Source organism: Carcharodon carcharias, chromosome 36 (assembly GCF_017639515.1).
Source record: "Carcharodon carcharias isolate sCarCar2 chromosome 36, sCarCar2.pri, whole genome shotgun sequence".
NCBI lineage: Eukaryota > Metazoa > Chordata > Chondrichthyes > Lamniformes > Lamnidae > Carcharodon > Carcharodon carcharias.
Window position 1 is genome coordinate 2,291,965 of NC_054502.1, and position 26,073 is coordinate 2,318,037.

Consider the following 26,073-nt stretch of genomic DNA (forward strand, 5'->3'; position numbering starts at 1 on the left):
GACAGAAAAACATACTTGACCTCCTCCTCACTAACCTGCCTGCTGCAGATGCATCTATCCATGACAGTATCAGTAGGAGTGACCACCGCACAGTCATTGTGAAGTCCCACCTTCACATTGAGCCTCCATCACATTGTGTGAAACTATCGCTGTGCTAAATAGGATAGATTTCAAACAGATCTAGCAGCTCAAGACTGGGCATTCATGAGGCGCTGTGCGCTGAATTGTGCTCGAACACAATCTGTATCCTCATGGCCCGGCATATCCCCCCAGTCTACCATTACCATCAATCCAGAGATCAACCCTGGTTCAAAGAGTGCAGGAGCAGGAGCAGGCATACCTAAAATGAGGTGTCAGCCTGGTGAAGCTATAACACAGGACTACTTGTGTGCCAAACAGCATAAGCAGCAAGTGATAGACAGAGCTAAGCGATCCCACATCAAAATGGATCAGATCTAAGCTCTGCAGCCCTGCCACATCCAGTGGTGAATGGTGGTGGACAATTAAACAACTCACTTGAGGACGAAGCTCCACAAGTATCCCCATCCTCAATGATGGAGGAGCCCAACATATCAGTGCATAAACTACAGCTCATCCAAGCTCTGCTGCCCATGTTCTAACTTAAACCAAGCCTTGTTTATCCATCACCCTTGTGCTTACAGACCTACACTGGCTCCTGGTCCAGCAACACCAATATTTGAAAATTCTCACTCCTTTGTTCCAATCCTTACATGACCTCGCTCCTCCTTATCTCTGTAACCTCCTCCAGCCCTACACCCTTCCAAAAGCTTTGTTTCTCCACCTCTGGTCTCTTGCACATTCTCCAGGACAAAGCAACCCTGCTTGATTGGCACCACATCCACAAACATTCACTCCCTCCACCACTGACGCACAGTAGCAGCAGTGTGTACCATCTACAAGATGCACTGCAGGAATTCACCAAGACTCCTTTGACAGCACCTTCCAAACACACGACCACTACTGCCTAGAAGGACAAGGGCAGCAGACACATGGGAAAACCACCATTTGGAGGTTCCTCACCATCCTGACTTGGAAATATACCGCTATTCCTTCACTGTCACTGGGTCAAAATCCTGGAACTCCCTCCCTAACAGCACTGTGGGTGTACCTACACCACATGGACTGCAGCGATTCAAGAAGGCAGCTCACCCACCACCTTCTCAAGGGCAACTTGGGATGGGCAATAAATGCTGGCCCAGCCAGCGAAGCCCACATCCTATGGATGAATAAAAAAAGGGTCATGTTCGGGATGGCAAGCTGTAACAAGTGGAGTGCCACAGGAATCAGTGCTGGGAGCGCAACGATTTACAATCTACATCAATGATTTGGATGAAGGGACCAAATGTATGGTAGTTAAATTTGCCAATGACACCAAGATGGATAGGAGAGTAAGTTATCAAGAGGAGGGATATAGACGGGTAAGTGAGGGGGCAAAAATTTAGCAGATGGAGTATAATGTGGGAAAATGTGAACTTGTCCACTTTGGCAGGAAGAATAGAAAAGCAGTATACTATTTAAATGGAGAGAGATTGCAGAACTCTGAGGTACAGAGGGACCTGGGTGTCCTGGTACATGAATCACAATAAGGTAGTATGCAGGTACAGCAAGTGATCAGGAAGGCAAACTGAATGTAGGCTTTGATTGCAAAGGGAAATAGAATATAAACGTCGGGATGTTTTACTGCAGCTGTACAGGGCCTTGGTGAGACCACATCTGGAATACTGTGTACAGTTTTGGTGTCCTTATTTGAAATAAGATATAATTGGGTTAGGAGCACAGAGGCAGTTCACTCAGCTGCTTGTTGGGATGAGGGATTTATCTTACGAAGACAGGTTGGACAGGTCGGGCTTATACCCACTGGAGTTTAGAAGAATGAGAGGTGTCTTACTGAAACATATACATTCCTGAGGGGACATGACAGGGTAGATACCAGGAGGGTCTTTATATTTGTGCGAGAAACTAGAACCAGGGGAGTTTAAACAGTTTAAGAATAAGAGGTCTGCCATTTAATAAGGAGATGAGAATTGTTTTCTCTCAAAGGGTTGTTAGCATGTGGAATTCTCTTCCCCAGAAAGCAATGGGAGCCAGGTCATTGAATTAATTCAAGACAGAGTTAGACAGATTTTTGATTGACAAGGTAGTCAAGGGTTATGGGGGATTTTGCCTGTAATGGAGAGAAAGGTGATGCTTCTGTTTCTGTAGGGGAGACAATCACTGAGGCACAGAACCTTTTCTCCCAGCATGCTGTAAGCAGATCTGTAAGCTATCAAAGATCACATCTCCTCCCTGTTTACAGACCTATTCCAGCAGAAAGCCAGGTTTAAGACCACCTGGAGGCTTCCACACTCAAAGCACTGGCACCTTCAGGATTCTGTTCTGGTGCATGTTCAAGGATGTGCTACACACCAGAGTTGTATCCAGTGCTGACTGTTACACCAACTACAGACTGGTTGTAACTAATGTTGCCTTCAGAATCAAACTATCATCCAGAAGGAAGGGCTGCGAACAAGGAAACTACTCGTCCATAGACTCTCATCTACCAGCAGTAAGAAGAGTTTTCAGAGTTAGCTTAAAGACAGACCCTGCAAAGACCTGACTCCAGCACTGATATTAATTCAGCAGAGAGGTGGGAAGTGTTGAAAACTGTGGTACAAGAAACTGCAGAATAAACCAAAGTTGATTAGATGGAAATTGCATTTAACTCCAATCTTCAGAAGAAACATTCCTGTTACAATAGATCACTTTGACGTCCTGAGCTGGAGTCCCATCTATTACAAAGAGTTTATGTGATTTTACTTGTGCTGTAGCAGTCTCTATCATTTAACAGCCTGGTGATTCATCCAGCTCAAACTTCACTTCCCTCTGGGAAATCATTGCAACGGACATTTCCTGCACCATCCACTGCTCCCAAAACAAGCTCTCCAAAGGATCCCGACTATCGGTGCAGGATAGACTATCTATGAGCAGGGTTGTGCCATCTGAAGATTTTAGTGATGCAGCATCTGTTAGGGAGGTCCATACACAGACCTCAAGGCTTCATAGAACAATCTCATATCTCCCATCTCTGCATAAATTTGTATGGTATCAGCGAGCACCCTCCAGTGGCTGTTTTGGATCTCGGAAGCTGGTTTAAAGGCTTCCCTATGTGCAATGTTTGTAGCTGGTGATCAGGACATCAAAGTGATCAGGGGGGAGGGGAGGTGGAGGGTGGAGGGGGAAGGAGGTGGAGGGAAGAGGGGGGAGGAAGGGGGAGGGGAGGGAGCTACTGAACAAGGTCAATAAGCTCTCGATAAAGAAAAGCTCTCTGTCTTGGTTTCAACTTCACTAACCGGCTTGGATCCTTCGAATGCCAGAGGTAAACCTGAACAATTGTCCTGACTTTCACCAGCTGCAGGCGCTAGAGTCATTCCGCCTACCTCAGTCTCTGCTTCCTCTTCGTTATCGTGCCACTGGCCACCTCGGATCAGCCGAAGACGCTCCAGGAAGCGCATGTGCATGCGGTTTGGCAGGAAAAAATTGAGCGGGAATGGTATAGCGTCTCCATACCAGGGCCTCGTAAATGAGACATAATTCTTGGAGTCAACCCAAAACATGTATATCTGACCAAAGGAAAGGCACAAAGATTAAAGTCCAGACAGACAGCTAGGAGCTGAGACATAGCAAAGCCCAGACAGACAGCTGGGGAATGGAGATGGACGCAGCACTCACCAGCGCAGGGAGTAACTTCTCTTCAATCAGAGAGGCAAAGGCCAGTGTGTCAGCCCCTTGTGTTGCTGATAGTCCGTAGTCAGCATTGTACTTCTAAAAAACAGAAAGGGAGATGCCAATGTCAGGAAACAGTCGTTCCGCAGGTATATCAGAACACTCTGGGCACCCACACACTTTATGTCATAACAAAGGGAATGAGTAATGGGTTTGGATACAGAAGGATTTATACATGGAACAACAGCCAAGAGGGAGTTACAACTGGGACATAACCAAGAAACTCGGTCGGCTTAAATATAGAACAACAGATGCTCAGGGAGTGAGTTATGTTCGACCCAGTTTAATATGTTTATTTTATCAATGTTTAGACTGTCACTTCAGAGTCTGTAAACAGTTAAAGAGTTCAAGTTGAAGCCAAAAATGGGATGTGTAAAATTGGCCCCTCCCACCTAAGTGTCCTGTAACTTGGAAGTATTTAGCAACGGAGGAATTTCCTATGGAAGAGAAGAGAGACCGTTCCTGCCCTGTTTGTGTAAATAGTAGATTGCCATAGTTACCAGTGCTACACCAGACTTACCAGGCCTCTGGTGACGGGAGTGAATAATAGGAAGCACAGAGCTGCATCACACAAAGCAGATTCGACCACAGCACTCAGACGGCACAGCCTAGTCTATCCTGATCTCAGCCAGGCTGGGATGTGGGGCATGTCTACAGGGTCCTTTCCATGTCCCCTGCTGCTGCTGCTGCTGCTGCACTTGTGGATTTTGCCCAAATCAGTATCAGGCTTCACAGTGTTGTTTCCCTAGCTAAATATCCTGCTGATCCTCATCTTCTGAACTCAAACATTACTAGTGGCAATGAGGCTGGGGAGTACTTTGTGCTTGGAACTGTGTCCCAGCGAGGATATGGGAGAAAACACCACCTCTCAATGCTTTCTTCACTAGTTAGAGCTCTGCAATCCCAATGACTAACCAGCAAGCAACAGAATTTCACTCCAGTGTTAATACAGCTTAAACTCTTCTCTACAGAAACCAGATAAGAGTTGTACATTTCCCACATGCATTGTATAAATTCCACACACTCTCTGGTTACATTTCCCACTCACAGAGGTTTAGACCTCCTCCCATGTACAGCTCAACAAGCGCTTACCCCAACTCTCCAGAACAGCTCTGTACAGAGTGATGGAGTTCTGCCTCAATCCTTGCACCCCTTGTGAGACAGGTTACATGGCCCGTACAGCAGTTAGTCTCCAATAACAGCACAATACAGCATTTCCCACCACTTCCACTCAATATTTGGAAGAAAGGAAAATGGTCTAAAACAGAGGGCAAAGCAGAAGGCAACTCAAGATGGTGGCTAATTTGCCCACTTCCTTCAGTATTGTTAAATCCCTGGCTGTACAAGTTCCACTTAACCCCACTTGATACCCTAGTAATTTCTAGGTGTGAGAAACTTGGCGCTGGTACCTTCTACACTGCTGCTCAACCATACAAGGCTCCAGAAACACTCTGATTCTTCAACCCAGCCGAAGACACAGGATGTGCCAATCTAGGCATCCACTGCCCAGGATGTGCCAATCTAGGCATCCACTGCCCTCTTTTGAAGGGCCCTGATTCTTGCCAAACACAGTACAAAAGCACAGGTTATACTCTTGTACATCACTCAGGGAACCAACCTTCTTGAGATTTTAGAAGTTTCAGAGTCAGCACCAGGCTAATCATTGAGGATCAGAAAGAGGCAAACGATTCTCAGACCCTCAAACCCCCACTTGACTGTGTGCTGAAGATTGGCTGACAATCAAAGTTACTGCCTAGAATGAAATCTCACCACCCAATGTGGGAGCTTGCAGCACCCAGACATGTTAAGCTAAGTCTTCTCCTGGCTTCCATTCAGTCATAGAGCGAGAAATACCTTGATCTGAACCTAATGAACCTTATTTCGTCAAAGCTAACAGAGCATACAAAAATATACAGACCATTGGCTGTTCTAGTTGCAGTGCCAGCCAAAAAACACCAATTAAAAGTTTTAAAAGGCTTTACATATTAAATGAAAAAATGTTCCTTTGGGAGTTAACACTTTGTGAGCCAAATATAATCTGTCTAGCAATATCAAAACACGAACGGCCAAACTCCACTCCCCCGGTTAACAATCACAGCAACTTAACATGCAGGTACAGCAAACAATTAGGGAGGCAGATATTACATTTACCTTTATTGCAAGGAACTTGGGAGTATAAGAACTCATGCTTTAACTATATAGGACTTTAGTGAGATCAGACCTGTGGACACTTTGGTCTCCTTATGAAGGGGTGTCACAAAGGTTCACCAGGTTGGTTCCTGGGATGAGGATGCTGTCCTTTGAGGGGGGATCGGATAGAATGGGCATATCTTTGAGATGATTAATTGGGCTGCCATCTGCTGCATTTTCTGGGAGAGTTCTACACTTCCACCACCTGTTGTGTTTGAAAGTGGCTCCTGACTTTGCTCTGGAGGGCCTAGCTCAGATTTGAGAAAAGAGAGGTGTACCTGTCTCCTGAGGTATGCAAGGATCTGGAGAGGCTGCGACACAACATCTGTCTCGGTCTTCAGTGCTGGCAAAACCCCTGCCAATAAAATAGAGGAAACAAGTTCATTTTAGACCTAATTTCCTCCCCCCAACAGCATAGCTGTGACTTTGGGCTCAAACTGCACAGATGCTAGAGCCCCCACATCCTAGGGGAGGCTCATTCTTTAAGCTCAGGCCTGGGCAACGTGAGGAGAACAGGGTTAATGGAAAGGAATCAGAGTGCAGCTAATCCTCACATTCCAGCAGTCTGATTTCCTGCTCATTAGCATGGAGCACTGAAGCCAATTATAATGCCCCAGCTGAGATCCAGGATGGGTGCTAGGACCCTGCTTGTCTAGCGGGCTTGTTTGTTACACCAGGCCTTTATTGAAGGAGCCATTTTGTCCATTATCATTCCTTTCCTGACATCACCAAACTCTTGCACTACCCAGTTTGTGCTGTTTCCAGGAGCCATGTCTAGCCTCCAGTGGTTGGACTGCACCAGGGAAATGTAAATTTAACAGCACCAGCCGTTTTCAACCTGATTAAATTCAACACAAACGCGAAGTGAAACAGTGAAAGAAGGATATCTTATATCTGGATATATCTGCATATCTGGAGCAGCTCAGACTGTGGAATAACTACTGGCTTGGAAACTCCACACAACAGAGGAACTAGTGTCTGAGTGGGACAGACCCCGCTCCAGGTACAGAAGTCATGATGTCTGGAAATGAGATGAACTCTCAGGAGAATCCATTCCAAGTGGGTTATGACTCATACCAGCGCAAATCATGAAAAAACTGGATCAAACTGAAATAAAACCCAGTAACTAATCAGCAAGGTCTTTTAAAAAGGTTGTAAGGTGCCCATGGGGAGCTCCTGCCTTGTATTCACACATTCACTGCCCTCTGATTTCTTTCAGAATTTCCAAAACTGTAATTGTAGTGTTGTTAATAAAGAGCACAGACGCATTCGCAGCTAATGTGAATAGCAGGGGTTAAACTCATATCACTGAGCAGGAAGGCTGCCAACCTCACAACATCTTTTAAGCTACTTCAGTCTGCAGTTCCCCCCATTACAATTTTATCAGAAGCTGGAGAGTCGCACAGACACCTCCCCATTAACAATCACCGCAGTTCACATGAAGGTGCAGCAAGAAATTAGGGACTTTATTGCAAGGAACTTGGAGCATAAGGTACTCATGCTCTAACTGGATAGCATTTTGGCAAGATCACACCTGTTTACATTTCTGGTCTCCTTAAGTTCCTGAAATGGGAGGACTGTCCTTTGAGGGGAGATCGGATAGAATGGGCCTATCTTTGAGATTATTAATTGAGCTTCTATCTGCTGCATTTTCTGGGAGAGTTCTACACTTCTCCTACCTGTTGTGTTTGAAAGTGGTTCCTGACTCTAGTCCTGAATGGCTAAGCTCTGAATTTAAGGTTATGTTACTTATTTGGCCAGAGGGTGGTGGGAATATGTAATTTTTTTTACCACAAATAGTAGTTGCAGTGAATGGCAAAGACACTTTAGGGAGAAACTAGATAAGGAGGTAGGGAGATCGGAACAGAAGGATGAGTTAATAGAGTTAGATGAAGTAGGGTTGGGGGAAATTCATATACGTACACACGACCGTACATAAGAACATATGAATTAGGAGTGGGAGTAGGCGATTTCCCACATTATACTCCATCTGTCAAATCTTTGCCCACTCACTTAACCTGTCACTTTTCATACTCCTTATGTCCTCTTCACGACACAAAGATAGGTAGGAAAGTAAGATTCCAGCAAGTTTAGCAACATACATTTAGAACCATTATCCAAATAAATGAATATAGATTGTAAATAGTTAAGGCATGGCACTCCATTTGTTACATCTTGCCAACCTGTAAATTACCCATTTACATATAAACATAAGAAATAAGAACAGTAGGCCATTCGGCCCCTCGAGCCTGCTCCGTCATACAATAAGATCATGGCTGATCTGTTTGTGTTTCAGTTTCCACATTCCCATCTTCCCCCAATAACCTTTGATTCCCTTGCCTAACAAGAATCTATCTCCCTCTGCTTTAAAAATATTCAATAACCCCGCCTCCACCACTTTCTGAGGCAGAGAGTTCCAAAGTCACACAACCCTCAAAAAAATCCTCATCTCTGTCCTAAAAGGGCGACCCCTAATTTTAAAACTGTGGCCCCTAGTTCTGGACTCACCCACAAGAGGAAACATCCTTTCCATGTCCACCTTGTCAAGGCCGTTCAGGATCTTTTATACTTCAATCAAATCACCCCTCACTCTTCTAAACTCCAGTGGAACAAGCCCAGTCTGTCCAACCTTTCCTCATCAGACAACCCACTCATTCCAGGTATCAATCTAGTAAACCTCCTCTGAACCGCCTCCAACACATTTACATCCTTCCTTAAATAAGGAGACTAAAACCGTACACAATATTTGAGATGTGGTCTCACCAATGCTCTGTAGAACTGAAGCATTAAATCCTTTTATGTTCAATTCCTTTCATAATAAAGGATAACATTCCATTAGCCGCCTTATTTACTTGCTGTACCTGCATACTAACTTTTTGTGACTCGTGTACTAGAACACCCAGATCCCTCGGTACCTCAGAATTCTGCAGCCATACTCCATTTAATTAATACTCTACTTTTTTATTCTTCCTACCAAAATGAACAACTTCACATTTTCCCACGTTATACTCCATCTGCCATGTTTTTGCCCAGTCACACAACTTATCAATATCCTTCTGCAATCTCATGTCCTCTTCACAACATACTTTCCGACCTATCTTTGTGTCATCTGCAGATTTAGCTCCCATGTCTTCATTCCCCTCACCTAAGTCATTGATGTAAATTGTAAAAAGTTGAGGCCCCAACACAGACCCCTGTGGGACCCTACGTGTCACATCCTGCCAATCAGAAAGAGACCCATTTATGCATACTGTTTGCTTTCTGCCAGCCAGCCAATCTTCTATCCATGTTAATATGTCACTCCCTACACCATGAGCTTGTATTTTCTGTAATAACCTTTGATGTGGCACCTTATCAAATGTCTTCTGGAAATCCAAGTTCAGTTTATCCACTGTGCAAGTTACTACTTCAAAGAACTCCAATAAATTGGTTAAACATGATTTCCCTTTCACAAAACCATGCTGGCTCTTCCTGATTGCCTTGAGTTTCTCTAAGTGCCCAGCTATAACCTCCTTAATGATCAATTCGAAGACCTTCCCCATGACAGATGGCAAGCTAACTGGCCTACAGTTTCTTGTTTTCTGCCTCCCTCCCTTCTTGAATAGAGGGGTTATATTTGCTACTTTCTAGGCTGATGGAACCTCTCCAGAATCTGGTGAATTTTGGAAAATTAACACCAACGCACCTATGACCTCATTAGCCACTTTTTTTAAGACCCTAGAATGAAGTCCATCAGGACCCAGAGACTTGTCAGTCCACAGCTCCATCAGTTTGCTCAGTATTGCTTCCCTGGCAATTGTAATTTCACCAAGTTCCCCGCACCCTTCTACCTCCTGATTTATAGCTTCACTGGAATGCTTTTTGTATCTTTTATAGTGAACACAGAAGCAAAATATCTGTTCATTTCATCTGCCATTTCCTTTTCATCTACTATTAACTCCCCACTGTCACTCTCTAGAGGACAACACTCACTTTACTCATTCTTTTTCTTTTCAAATAACTGTAGAAACTCTTGCTATCCGTTTTTACATTTCTAGCTAGCTTCCTCTCATACTCATTTCTTTCTCCTGATTAAGATTTTAGTCATTTTCTGCTGTTCTTTATATTCTGACCAATCATATATCCTGCCACTCATCTTTGTGCAGTAATATGCTTTTTCCTTAAGTCTGATGCTTTCCTTAACTTCTTCAGTTAACAACGGATAGTGGGTCCTCCCCTTAGAGTTTTTCTTTTTAGTTGGAATATACTTATTCTGAGTATTCTGAAATATCCCCAAAAATGTCTGCCACTGCTTCTCTGTTGATCTACCCCCTAGCCTAGTATCCCAGCTCACTTCAGCTAGCTCAGCTTTCATGCCCACATAGTTGCCTTTATTTAAGTTTAAGATACTAGTCTTAGACGCATTCTTCTCCCTTTCAAACTGGATGTAAAATTCAATCATATTGTGGTTACCAACTGCCTAGGGGTGCTTTCATGCTGAGGTCATTAATTAATCCTGTCACAATTTCTGCCTCCTGTTAGCTAACCAATCCTCTATCCATGCTAATAAAGGTATCAAGGGGTATGGGGAATATGTCACTGAGATAGAGGATCAGCCATGGTCATATTGAATGGTGGAGCAGGCTCAAAGGGCTGAATGACCATCTCCTGCTTCTATTTTTCTATGTTACCCCCTACACCATGCACTCTTATTTTGTGTAGTAACCTTTGATCTGGTACCTTGTCAAATGCCTTCTGGAAATCTAAGTACACCACATCCACAGCTTCCACTTTATCCATCTTGCTTGTTACTTCCTCAAAGAAGTCTAATAAATTTGTCCAACACGATTTCCCTTTCACAAAACCACGTTGACTGTGCCTGATTGCATTAAAGTTTTCAAAATGCCCAGCTATAACCTCCTTAATAATAGATTCCAGCATTTTCCCGATGTATGGAACACAAACACCAGCAGAGACCTTTGAACTGAACACAGTTTCTGTGCTGTAAGTTCTGTGCAATATTCTATAGAGTTTAAAAGAATAATAGGTGTTCTCATTGAGATAATAAAAATTCCTAGAAGACTTGACAGGGTAAATGTCCAGAGGTTATTTCCCATTTGCTGGAGAATCTAGAACGAGGGGTCGTGGTCTTAGGATAAACTGTCTTAAGATGAGGCAAGATTTCTACTGAGGGTCATGAAGCATTGCAATTCTCTATTTCACCAGCAGCCAGCCTCAATGGTCCAGTGCCATCTATCAGAAATATTCAGCTGTTAGGAACAATGGTAGATTTAGGAATGCAAGTCCACAAATCACCCCAAAAGCTGGTGGACAGGCATGGAAATGAATTTAAAATGTGCAGGAAACGTGTTGGTACTGTTAAAATAAGGTGAGGAGAGGTGGAAAGGCTCCCCTCTTTCCCCACTCCTCACGTGACCGCAACAGGTTTTCTTTTAGAGAATGTGCGTGCCAATTCAGTGAGTGTTTAACTGTGTATGTGCCGTGATTGGATAAGATCCAGACAAACAGGTTTTGAGTTTTTTGGAAAGGGAATAGTATTTATTGTACTCAACCTGGTCGAAAAAAAATAGTAAAAATGCCCCAACATTTACACACGCACACACACACAGACTCGGGGCTGAATTTACCCCCGTCAGGGGGGGTTGTGCTGGGGGAGGGCAGGAACGAGCATGAACCCGATTGGGTGCACGCTGCCATTTGACATGGGTGGGCCTTAATAGGCGTGCCACGCGCCCAGAAGCGGTGTGTGTTCCCTGTGTGGGGATTGCTCAAGTCAGGGCCTGCGCTCTTACACAGAGGTGCCTGAGGGAGATTATTTTAATTTCTGGAAAATATAATAAAGGTGGAAGAAAATTTTTTAAGGACTTGTCCCCTCATGAAACTGTCACATGGAGCTGGGACATGCCCATTCATGTTTTCAAAAATGTTTATTTAACTAATAAACCTTTTATGAAACCTCATCCTGCCCGTGGATGAGGCTTCAGGATATAAATGTGAAGGCCGCCTGGGTCCTTTGCCTGTCCACTAACCTTAATGTTGGACGGGCAGTTTTCTTAACAACTTTAATGACTTTGTTAATGGCCTTAACAGGCCTTTGACAGTTTGGCGGGTGCTGAGCTGACAATCGAAATGACATCGGGACACCCACCCGATTCACCGCGTATCATTTCACAGCCCCCGCTCACCGATGGGAAAATTCTTCCCTCGAATTGCCAATAAATGAAAGAGTGGGAGGATAGATTCAGTGATATTTTACACACCGGTAAGGATTAAAGTAATATGATTCTCGTAGGTTGATGGCTTGAATGAGTGCGCTGGTCCTTCTGTTTTCATCAGCAGAGCAGTTAAGATGCAGACAGACGACTGATCTGTTCTTCTGGAGACAACAGCTGCTGGGCTGAGTGCTTTAAAAATATCTCTGCCTGCCTCGCATGGATAGTCAAACACAGCAGACAGGGTTCAAGCTTGTAAAAATAAGTGGAGAGAACACAGGGACTAGGAGCAGGAGTAATCTATGCAGCCCTTCGAGTCCACTTCGCCATTAACCTACATCATGGCTGATCTTCCACCTCAATGTCATTTTCCTGCACTAATCCCAAACATATTCTGTGATTTTTTAACATCCTAGAAAGGAGGGACACCCACACAAGGGATCTTCTGAACTGTTTGTTTCCAGACTACTTGTTTCTCTCTGGTTCTTGGAATAAAAGATTTGTTATTTGAAGTCAGTTTTGATCAGACAACTGCCTAATCAACACTTCTATTATTCACATAAATGACTTGAAGTTAGAAGCCATTGATACACAATGGGGGAATTATTCTCACCTACTTATGACAAACTGGTTTCTCTATAGCACTCTATGTTAAGTTTTGAATTAGGAGACAGTGAGTCTAGGTGTCCGTGGATTTTAAGTTTTGTTAAATCAATAGACAACAGAAGGTGTGAGTTCCACAGACGGTTTCATCTCAGCATGTCCATTCAAGAGAGGGCACCCTCACCCAGGGTCATTTAATTAAGAACTTCCTGGAAACTAGGTCACCTAATATTCAGTGGCCACCTTAACAGCTTGCTCTTTTAGTCCTTTATAAAACTTAGTCAGTGATCTCCAGGACGTAAATACACAAAGTTTTTTTTAAATAAACCATAGCTTTGTAACTTCCTGCTATTTGCATACTGTTATGTTACCTTTATATGAACCTCTGTTTAAACCCCACTGAGAGAACAGTATTCAGTTCTGGGCAGTGCACAACAGAAAGGATACAGAAGCTTTGGAAACTTGCAGTCCAGTTCCACAAAAATAATACCACAACTAAAAGGGTTAAATTATGAGGGCACATTGCATAGACTAGGCTTGTATTTTCTTGGGATTACAAGACTAATGGATAACTGGATAGATATTTAAGATGACTAAAGGATTTGATTTGGTAGATAGAGAGAAACTCTTCCAGTGGGGGAGTCCAGAAAAGGGGAATGGTCTTCAAATTAGAACTAGGACATCCAAGGATCACCTGATGTCAGGAAGCTTCTCTTCATGCAAAGGGCAGTGGAAATCTGGAACTCTGTCTCCTCCAAAAAGCTGTGGAGGCGAAGAAATCATTTGAACATTTCAATAATGAGACTGGTAGATTTTTGTTAGTAAAAGATATAGAATTGTTCCAGCACATAAGGATGCTCTTCGGTTGGTGTTGTCCATGCCGGCTCCCTACAAATTCTCCCTCTTCAGGAGGCTTATCCAATTCCCTTTTGAAAGCCACAATTGGTTCTGCTCCACCACACTCTCAGACAGTGCATTCCAGATCCTAACCAGTCGCTGCATAAAAATGTTCTTCCTCGTGCTGCCATTGCTTCTTTTACCAAACACCTTAAATCAGTGCCCTCTGGTTCTTAGCACTTCTGCCAACAGGAACAGTTTATCCCCATCTACCCTGTCTAGACCTCTCATGATTTTGAACGCCTCTATTAAGTCTCCTCTCCCCTGTCCCCTCTCTAACGAGAACAAGAGCTTCTCCAACCTATGCATGAAACTGCAGTCTCACTTCCTTGGAACCACCCTCAGCAATTTGTCCTGCACTCTGGCTCAAAATTTATCAAGAATTATGGAAGCAAGCTGAGCAAATACAGTTCACTTCCATATCAGCTTTATTGAATTGGATGGTTACACAAGCTCAAGGGAATGAATAGGCCCCTCCTATGGAACACAGCACCCATAGAGAATGAATAGAGAATGAATAGGCCCCTCCTATGGAACACAGGACCCATACAGAAAGAATAGAGAATGAATAGAGAATGAATAGGCCCCTCCTATGGAACACAGGACCCATAGAGAAAGAATAGGGAATGAATAGGCCCCTCCTATGGAACACAGGACCCATAGAGAATGAATAGAGAATGAATAGGCCCCTCCTATGGAACACAGGACCCATAGAGAATGAATAGGCCCCTCCTATGGAACACAGGACCCATAGAGAAAGCCTGCACTCATGATGACTTGAGCCATAGCAGCTCGGTGTGTAGCCTTACCAGAGGGACTTCTCCAGGGATTGCAGAGCTTGTGCACTCTAAGGGGTGCTCCTGAAAATCGCGCGTAAGCCTGACAGAAAAAACATCCAGTTAGTAAAAATTAATCAGTTTTCAAATCTTTCACTAAGGTTTACTTTCTAAAACTATAGTCATAACTGTTAAATACTCCCAGGGCAGGTACAGCACGGGGTTAGATACAGAGTAACCTCCCTCTACACTGTCCCCATCAAACACTCCCAGGACAGGTACAGCACGGGGTTAGATACAGAGTAAAGCTCCCTCTACACTGTCCCCATCAAACACTCCCAGGACAGGTACAGCACGGGGTTAGATACAGAGTAAACCTCCCTCTACACTGTGGCCATCAAACACTCCCAGGACAGGTACAGCACGGGGTTAGATACAGAGTAAAGCTACCTCTACACTGTCCCCATCGAACACTCCCAGGACAGATACAGCACGGGGTTAGATACAGAGTAAACCTCCCTCTACACTGTGGCCATCAAACACTCTCAGGACAGGTACAGCACGGGGTTAGATACAAAGTAAATATCCCTCTACACTGTCCCCATCAAACACTCCCAGGACAGGTACAGCACGGGCTTAGATACAGAGTAAAGCTCCCTCTACACTGTCCCCATCAAACACTCCCAGGACAGGTACAGCACGGGGTTAGATACAGAGTAAAGCTCCCTCTACACTGTCCCCATCAAACACTCCCAGGACAGGTACAGCACGGGGTTAGATACAGAGTAAACCTCCCTCTACACTGTGGCCATCAAACACTCCCAGGACAGGTACAGCACGGGGTTAGATACAGAGTAAAGCTACCTCTACACTGTCCCCATCGAACACTCCCAGGACAGATACAGCACGGGGTTAGATACAGAGTAAACCTCCCTCTACACTGTGGCCATCAAACACTCTCAGGACAGGTACAGCACGGGGTTAGATACAAAGTAAATATCCCTCTACACTGTCCCCATCAAACACTCCCAGGACAGGTACAGCACGGGCTTAGATACAGAGTAAAGCTCCCTCTACACTGTCCCCATCAAACACTCCCAGGACAGGTACAGCACGGGGTTAGATACAGAGTAAAGCTCCCTCTACACTGTCCCCATCAAACACTCCCAGGACAGGTACAGCACGGGGTTAGATACAGAGTAAAGCTCACTCTACACTGTCCCCATCAAACACTCCCAGGACAGGTACAGCACGGGGTTAGATACAGAGTAAAGCTCTCCCTAAACTGTCCCCATCAAACACTCCCAGGACAGATACAGCACGGGGTTAGATACAGAGTAAATCTCCCTCTACACTGTCCCCATCAAACACTCCCAGGACAGGTACAGCACGGGGTTAGATACAGAGTAAAGCTCCCTCTACACTGTCCCCATCAAACACTCCCAGGACAGGTACAGCACGGGGTTAGATACAGAGTAAATCGCCCTCTACACTGTCCCCATCAAACACTCCCAGGACAGGTACAGCACGGGGTTAGATACAGAGTAAAACTCCCTCTACACCGTCCCCATCAAACACTCCCAGGACAGGTACAGCACAGGGTTAGATACAGAGTAAAGCTCCCTCTACACTGTCCCCATCAAACACTCCCAGGACAGGTACAGCACGGGGTTAGATACAGAGTAAAGCTCCCTCTACACTGTCCCCATCAAACACTACCAGGACGGGTACAGCACGGGGTTAGATACAGAGTAAATCTCCCTCTACACTGTCCCCATCAAACACTCCCAGGACAGGTACAGCACGGGATCAGATACAGAGGAAAGCTCCCTCTACATTGTCCCCATCAAACACTCCCAGGACACGTACAGCATGGGGTTAGATACAGAGTAAAGTTCCGTCTACACTGTCCCCATCAAACACTCCCAGGACAGGTACAGCACGGGGTTAGATACAGAGTAAAGCTCCCTCTACGCTGTCCCCATCAAACACTCCCAGGACAGGTACAGCAATGGTTAAATACAAAGTAAAGCTCTACATTGCATACCTAAAGGCCTTTATAAGTGACGGTGCCCAACACTGTGTTGAGACACAAGAGGGAATCTCTCTCCTCCTGGGATGAAACTCTCCATTTCTCTCCCAGGGGAGGGGTCGTCTCCCTACCCAGATCCCAGCAGCAGTAAAATGTTCTGAACTCTCAGGTGTTTCAAATTCTTTACAATGAAACTGGTTGAGATGGAAACGTATTCCGAGAGCAGTTACGCACCACAGCCTGGTAATAGATTCCAATTGGCTCAGATGCATCACTGGCCAGAGGCAACTTTCAGGATCATACAGACTACCCAAGAATCAAACCCATATAGAACAGCAGCACACAGCCCACTGCAGAGAGACATGGAGGCCAACGCTGCCCTTCTCCACCATTTACCATGCTTTTCTGGAAGGCACCAAGTCTTTTTGGAGTTTGGTTTAGGGGAACGAGTACCTAACATGGAGGGCAGCACAACCTGAGCCCATGGACAGGCAACCTTCCTGTTGGAGACATTGGATAGAGATCCAAGAACAGAGTAGTTCCAGCAACTGGAGTCCAGGAGTGCGGAGGGAGACTGAGCGATACATTAGTAAACAGCATTGCAATACTGAATTCTCCTCTGTAATACCGAAAGGTTCTGTAGGGCTCAGGACAATAGCAACAACACCCTTTAGTACAACATACAAAGAACAGAAGAACAGTTTGCTATGCTTGTCCTGTTGGTGCTTTAATGGGGCAGTGAGTAGAAAGAGGATTGAACGTCCAGCTTCTTCTGAAACTTGAACTGCTCGAAGACAGCACTTCATGCTCCTTCCCCAGGATGAACCCCAGTCCCTTCACCATGCACAGAGGTCCCTGGCCATGGGATTGTCTGAGCAGCTAGATGATGTACTGCAGCTTTACTGTAATTCTTTCAGTAAAAATAGCAGGGAGCCAGAGCAGAGTTCCACGCCAGCACTGAGGACAGATGATGTAATGGAAGCAGAGTGAGACAGTCGAGTGCAGCCCAAACACCTCAGGCATGACATTTGGAAAATATAACTGGGAACCACAAACTATTCGTCCTGTTTATTCACAGATGGCCAAAACTGCCTGACCACAGACATAAAACTGCTGCTCTTTCACAAACTGATCAGGGAGATGCCTGAATTCATCTTTCTTAAAGGTGGTTAGCAAGCAGAAAATAAAAGCTGTAAAAGCAGCGAGTAGCTCACTAATGCACCAAAGTTCAATAATTGGAACATCTTCACATAACCAGCAACCAGCAAAAAACTGCTCGATTAGATTCCAGTCTGTAACTCAATCCAGGTATTTGTTATTCTATATATAAACAACCACAAACCCCTCAATTAGATTCCAGTCTGTAACTCACTCCCGGGTATCTGTTATTATGTATATAAACCCACCGAACCCCTCGATTAGATTCCAGTCTGTAACTCAATCCAGGTATTTGTTATTCTATATATAAACAACCACAAACCCCTCAATTAGATTCCAGTCTGTAACTCACTCCTGGGTATCTGTTATTTTGTATATAAACCCAACGAACCCCTCGATTAGATTCCAGTCTGTAACTCACTCCCGGGTACCTGTTATTCTACATATAAACCCACCGAACCCCTCGATTAGATTCCAGTCTGTAATTCACTCCCGGGTATCTTTTATTCTATATATAAACCACCCCGAACCTCTCGATTAGATTCCAGTCTGTAAATCACTCACGGGTATCTGTTATTCTATATATATAAACCACCCTGGACCCCTCGATTAGATTCCAGTCTCTAACTCACTCACGGGTATCAGTTATTCTATACATAAATACCGCCGAAACCCTCGATTAGATTCCAGTCTGTAACGCACTCCCGGGTATCTGTTATTCTATATGTAAACCCCCCCGAACCCCTCGATTAGATTCCAGTCTGTAACTCACTCCCGGGTATCTGTTATTCTACATATAAACCACCCCGAACCCCTCGATTAGATTCCAGCCTGTAACTCACGCCCGGGTATCTGTTATTCTATATATAAACCCCGCAAACACCTCGATTAGATTCCAGTCTGTATCTCACTCCCGGGTATCGGTTATTCTATAAATAAAACCCCCACCGAACCCCTCGATTAGATACCAGTCTGCAACTCACTTCTGGGTATCTGTTATTCGATATATAAACCACCTCAAACCCCTCGATTAGATTCCAGTCTGTAACTCACTCCCAAGTATCTGTTATTCCATATGTAAACCCCCCCGAAACCCTCGATTAGATTCCAGTCTGTAACTCACTCCCGGGTATCTGTTATTCAATATATAAACCACCCCCGACCCGCTGGATTAGATTCCAGTCTGTAACTCACTCCCGGGTATCTGTTATTCTATATATAAACCACCCTGAACCCCTCGATTAGGTTCCAGTCTGTAACTCACTCCCGGGTATCTGTTATTCTATATATAAACCACCCTGAACCCCTCGATTAGATTCCAGTCTGCAACTCACTCCCGGGTACCTGTTATTCTATATATAAAACCAACCCCGAACCCCTCAATTAGATTCCAGTCTGTAACTCACTCACGGGTATCTGATATTCTATGTATAAATCCCCCCGAACCCTTCGATTACATTCCAGCCTGTAACTCACTCCCGGGTATCTGTTATTCTATATATAAACCCCTTCCAAACCGTTCGATTACATTCCAGTGTGTAACTCAGTCCCGGGTATCTGTTATTCTATATATAGACCCCACCCCGGAACGCCTCGATTAGATTCCAGTCTGTAACTCACTCCCGGGTATCTGTCATTCTATATATAAACCACTCTGAACCCCTCAATAAGATTCCAGTCTGTAACTCACTCCCGAGTATCTGTTATTCTATATATAAACCACCCGAACCACTAGATTAGATTCCAGCCTGTAACTCACTCCCGGGTATCTGTTATTCTATATATAAACCCATCCGACCCCTCGATTAGATTCCAATATGTAACTCACTCCCGGATATCTGTTCTTCTATATATAAACCACTCTGAACCCCTCGATAAGATTCCAGTCTGTAACTCACTCCCGAGTATCTGTTATTCTATATATAAACCACCCGAACCACTAGATTAGATTCCAGTCTGTAACTCACTCCCGGGTATCTGTTATTTTATATTTAAACCACCCCGAACCCCTCGATTAGATCCAGTCTGAAACTCACTCCCGGGTATCTGTTATTCTATATATAAACGCCCACCGAACCGTTCGAATACATTCCAGTCTGTAACTCACTCCCCGGTATCTAATATTCTATGTACAAACCCCCCCCAAACCCTTCGATTACATTCCAGCCTGTAACTCACTCTCGGGTATCGGTTATTCTATATATAAACCAACCTGAAACCCTCGATTAGATACCAGTCTGTAACTCACTCCCAGGTATCGGTTATTCTATATATAAACCACCCTGAACACCTCGATTAGATTCCAGTCTGTAACTCACTCCCGGGTATCTGTTATTCTATATATAAACCCCCTCGGACCCCTCGATTAGATTCCAGTCTGTAACTCATTCCCGGATATCTGTTATTCTATATATAAACCAACCCAAACCCCTCGATTAGATTCCAATCTGTAACACACTCCCCGGTATCTGTTATTCTATATATAAACCACCCGGACCGCTAGATTAGATTACAGCCTGTAACTCACTCCCGGGTATCTGTTATTCTATATATAAACCCCACCCCGAACACCTCGATTAGATTCCAGTCTGTAACTCACTCCCGGGTATATGTCATTCTATGTATAAACCCCCACAGAACCCCTTGATTAGATTCCAGTCTGTAACTCACTCCCGGGTACCTGATATTCTATGTATAAAACCCCCCCGAACCCTTTGATTACATTCCAGCCTGTAACTCAATCCCAGGTATCTGTTATTCTATATATAAACCCCCCCCCCGAACCCTTCGATTACATTCCAGTCTGTAACTCACTCCCGGGTATCTTTTATTCTTTCTATAAACCACCCGAACCCCTCGATTAGATTCCAGTCTGTAACTCACTCCCGGGTGTCTGTTATTCTATATATAAACCATCCTGAACCCCTCGATTAGATTCCAGACTGTAACTCACTCCCGGGTATCTGTTATTCTATATTTAAACCACTCTGAACCATTCGATTAGATTCCACCCTGTAACTCACTCCCGGGTATCTGCTATTCTATATATAAACCCATCCGACCCTCGATTATATTCCAGTCTGTAACTCACTCCCGGATATCTGTTCTTCTATATATAAACCACTCTGAATCCCTCGATAAGATTCCAATCTGTAACTCACTCCCGGGTATCTGTTATTCTATATTTCAACCCCCCGAACCGGTCGATTAGATTCCAATCTGTAACTCACTCCCGGGTATCTGTAATTCTATCTATAAATCCCTTGAAACGCCTCGATAATATTCCAGTCTGTAACTCACTCCCGGGTATCTGTCATTCTATATATAAACCCACAACGAACCCCTCGATTAGATTCCAACCTGTAACTCACTCCAGGGCATCTGTTATTCTATATTTAAACCACTCTGAACCACTTGATTAGATTCCAGCCTGTAACTCACTCACGGGTATCTGTTATTCTATATATAAACCCATCCGACCCCTCGATTAGATTCCAGTCTGTAACTCACTCCCGGATATCTGTTCTTCTATATATAAACCACTCTGAACCCTTCGATAAGATTCCAGTCTGTAACTCACTCCCGAGTATCTGTTATTCTATATATAAACCACCCGAATCGCTAGATTAGATTCCAGTCTGCAACTCACTCTAGGGAATCTGTAATTCTATATATAAACCACCCCGAACCCCTCGATGAGATTCCAGTCTGTAACTCACTCCCGGGTATCTGTTATTCTATATAAAAAGCACCCCTAACCTCTCGGTTAGATTCCAGTCTGTAACTCACTCCCGGGTATCTGTTATTCTATATATAAAACCCCCGAACCCCTCGATTAGATTCCAGTCTGTAACTCACTCCCGGGTACCTGTTATTCTATATATAAAACCCCCCCCGAACCCCTCGATTAGATTCCAGTCTGTAACTCACTCCCGGGTATCTGATATTCTATGTATAAATCCCCCCGAATCCTTCGATTACATTCCAGCCTGTAACTCACTCCCGGGTATCTGTTATTCTAAATATAAACCCCCTCCGAACCGTTCGATTACATTCCAGCCTGTAACTCACTCCCGGGTATCTGTTATTCTATATATAAACCACCCTGAACCCCTCGATTAGGTTCCAGTCTGTAACTCACTCCCGGGTATCTGTTATTCTATATATAAATCCCACCCCGAACCCTTTGATTACATTCCAGTCTGTAACTCACTCCCGGGTATATGTTATTCTATATATAAACCCTACCCCGGAACCCCTCGGTTAGATTGCAGTCTGTAACTCACTCCCGGGTATCTGTAATTCTATCTATAAATCCCCCTGAACGCCTCGATTATATTCCAGTCAGTAACTCACTCCCGGGTATCTGTCATGCTATATATAAACCCACAACGAACCCCTCGATTAGATTCCACCCTGTAACTCACTCCCGGGTATCTGCTATTCTATATATAAACCCATCCGACCCTCGATTATATTCCAGTCTGTAACTCACTCCCGGATATCTGTTCTTCTATATATAAACCACTCTGAATCCCTCGATAAGATTCCAATCTGTAACTCAATCCCGGGTATCTGTTATTCTATATTTCAACCCCCCGAACCGGTCGATTCGATTCCAGTCTGTAACTCACTCCCAGGTATCTGTAATTCTATCTATAAATGCCTTGAAACGCCTCGATTATATTCCAGTCTGTAACTCACTCCCGGGTATCTGTCATTCTAAATAAAAACCCACAACGAACCCCTCGATTAGATTCCAGTCTGTAACTCACTCCCGGATATCTGTTCTTCTATATATAAACCACTCTGAACCCCTCGATAAGATTCCAGTCTGTAACTCACTCCCGAGTATCTGTTATTCTATATATAAACCACCCGAACCACTAGATTAGATTCCAGTCTGTAACTCACTCCCGGGTATCTGTTATTTTATATTTAAACCACCCCGAACCCCTCGATTAGATCCAGTCTGAAACTCACTCCCGGGTATCTGTTATTCTATATATAAAACCCCCCGCCGAACCCCTCGATTAGATTCCAGCCTGTAACTCACTCCCGGGTATCTGATATTCTATGTATAAACCCCCCCCGAACCCTTTGATTACATTGCAGCCTGTAACTCACTCCTGGGTATCTGTTATTCTATATATAAACCACCCGAATCGCTAGATTAGATTCCAGTCTGCAACTCACTCTAGGGAATCTGTAATTCTATATATAAACCACCCTGAACACCTCGATTAGATTCCAGTCTGTAACTCACTCCCGGGTATCGGTTATTCTCTATATAAACCACACTGAACCCCTCGATTAGATTCCAGTCTGTAACTCACTCCCGGGTATCGGTTATTCTTTCTATAAACCACCCCAACCCCTCGATTAGATTCCAGTCTGTAACTCAGTCCCGGGTATCTGTTATTCTGTATATAAAACCCCCCCGAACCCGTCGATTACATTCCAGTCTGTAACTCACTCCCGGGTATCTGTTATTCTATATATAACCATGCCCGAACCCCTCGATTAGATTCCAGTCTGTAACTCACTCCCGGGTATCTGTTATTCAATATATAAACCACCCCGAACCCCTCGATTAGATTCCAGTCTGTAACTCACTCCCGGGTATCTGTTCTTCTATATATAAACCACCCCTAACCCCTCGTTTAGATTCCAGTCTGTAACTCACTCCCGGGTATCTGTTATTCTATATATAAACCACCCCGAACACCTCGATTAGATTCCAGTCTGTAACTCACTCCCAGGTATCGGTTATTCTATATATAAACCACCCTGAACACCTCGATTAGATTCCAGTCTGTAACTCACTCCCGGGTATCGGTTATTCTCTATATAAACCACACTGAACCCCTCGATTAGATTCCAGTCTGTAACTCACTCCCGGGTATCGGTTATTCTTTCTATAAACCACCCCAACCCCTCGATTAGATTCCAGTCTGTAACTCACTCCCGGGTATCTGTTATTCTATATATAAACCAACCCGAAGCACTCGATTAGATACCAGCCTGTAACTCAATCCCGGGTATCTGTTATTTTATATATAAACCCCCCCCAAACCCTTCGATTACATTCCAGTCTGTAAATCACTCCCGGGTATCTGTAATTCTATCTATAAATCCCCCTGAACGCCTCGATTAGATTCCACTCTGTAACTCACCCCTGGGTATCCATCATTCTATATATAAAACCCACCCCCCAAACCCCTCGATTAGATTCCAGTCTGTAACTCATTCCCGGATATCTCTTATTCTATATATAAACCAACCCAAACCCCTCGATTAGATTCCAATCTGTAACACACTCCCCGGTATCTGTTATTCTATATATAAACCACCCGGACTGCTAGATTAGATTCCAGCCTGTAACTCACTCCCGGGTATCTATTATTCTATATATAAACCCCACCCCGAACACCTCGATTAGATTCCAGTCTGTAACTCACTCCCGGGTATATGTCATTCTATGTATAAAGCCCCACAGAACCCCTCGATTAGATTCCAGTCTGTACCTCACTCCCGGGTATCTTTTAATCTATATATAAACCCACCGAACCCCTCGATTAGATTCCAGTCTGTAACTCACTCCCGGGTGTCTGTTATTATATATATAAACCACGCTGAACCCCTCGATTAGATTCCAGTCTGTAACTCACTCCCGGGTGTCTGTTATTCTATATTTAAACCACTCTGAACCATTCGATTAGATTCCAGTCTGAAACTCACTCCCGGGTATCTGTTATTCTATATATTAAACCCCCCCCGAATCCCTTGATTAGATTTCAGTCTGTAACTCACTCCCGGGTACCTGATATTCTTTGTATAAAACCCCCCCGAACCCATTGATTACATTCCAGCCTGTAACTCACTCCCGGGTATCTGTTATTCTATATATAAACGCCCCCCGAACCCTTCGATTACATTCCAGTCTGTAACTCACTCCCGGGTAGCTTTTATTCTATATATAAACCCCCCGAACCCCTCGATTCGATTCCAGTCTGTAACTCACTCCCGGGTGTCTGTTATTCTATATATAAACCACCCTGGACCCCTCGATTAGATTCCAGACTGTAACTCACTCCCGGGTATCTGTTATTCTATATTTAAACCACTCTGAACCATTCGATTAGATTCCACCCTGTAACTCACTCCCGGGTATCTGCTATTCTATATATAAACCCATCCGACCCTCGATTATATTCCAGTCTGTAACTCACTCCCGGATATCTGTTCTTCTATGTATAAACCACTCTGAATCCCTCGATAAGAGTCCAAACTGTAACTCACTCCCGGGTATCTGTTATTCTATATTTCAACCCCCCGAACCGGTCGATTAGATTCCAGTCTGTAACTCACTCCCAGGTACCTGTTATTCTATATATAAACACCCCCCGAACCCCTCGATTAGATTCCAGTCTGTAACTCACTCCCAGGTATCTGATATTCTATGTATAAACCCCCCCTGAACCCTTTGATTACATTCCAGCCTGTAACTCAATCCCAGGTAGCTGTTATTCTATATATAAACCCCCACCGAACCCTTCGATTACATTCCAGTCTGTAACTCACTCCCGTGTATCTTTTATTCTATATATAAACCACCGAACCCCTCGATTAGATTCCAGTCTGTAACTCACTCCCGGATGTCTGTTATTCTATATATAAACCACCCTGAACCCATCGATAAGATTCCAGACTGCAATTCACTCCCGGGTATCTCTTATTCTATATTTAAACCACTCTGAACCACTCGATTAGAATCCAGCCTGTAACTCACTCCCGGGTATCTGTTATTCTATATATAAAACCCCCCGAACCCCTCGATTAGATTCCAGCCTGTAACACTCCCGGGTATCTGTTATTCTATATATAAACCCCCTGAACCGGTCAATTAGATTCCAGTCTGTAACTCACTCCCGGGTACCCGTTATTCTATATATAAAACCCACCGAACCCCTCGATTAGATTCCAGCCTGTAACTCACTCCCGGGTATTTGTTATTCGATATATAAAACCCCCGCCGAGCCCTTTGATTACATTCCAGCCTGTAACTAACTCCCGGATATCTGATATTCTATATTACAACCCCAACGAACCGTTCTATTACATTCCAGTCTGTAACTCACTCCCGGGTATCTAAAATTCTCTGTATAAATCCCCCCCAAACCCTTCGATTAGATTCCAGTCTGTAACTCACTCCCGGGTATCGGTTATTCTATATATAAACCACCTCAAACCCCTCGCTTAGATTCCAGTCTGTAACTCACTCCCGGGTATCGGTTATTCTATATATAAACAACCCTTAACCCTTCGATTAGTTTCCAAGCTGTAACTCACTCCCAGGTATCTGTTATTCTGTATAAAAAGCACAACTAACCCCTCGATTAGATTCCAGTCTGTAACTCAC

The 26,073-nt window shown here is 44.2% G+C and overlaps 1 protein-coding gene across 2 annotated transcripts in view; it reads right to left on the reverse strand.

Annotated features, from left to right (window-relative positions):
• The window catches only part of LOC121272849 (metaxin-1-like), a 116,321-nt gene that overhangs the window by 14,317 nt on the left and 75,931 nt on the right, over positions 1 to 26,073 (reverse strand). Inside the window, exons 2-5 of one of the 2 annotated variants that reach the window (XM_041179663.1) lie at positions 14,495 to 14,564; positions 6,252 to 6,328; positions 3,730 to 3,822; positions 3,438 to 3,620 (exon numbers count right to left, since the gene is read on the reverse strand). In XM_041179663.1, the coding sequence (XP_041035597.1) occupies positions 3,438 to 3,620; positions 3,730 to 3,822; positions 6,252 to 6,328; positions 14,495 to 14,564 (423 nt within the window). The remainder of the gene's footprint in view (positions 1 to 3,437; positions 3,621 to 3,729; positions 3,823 to 6,251; positions 6,329 to 14,494; positions 14,565 to 26,073) is intronic. The other variant, XM_041179665.1, reaches the window with a different exon arrangement.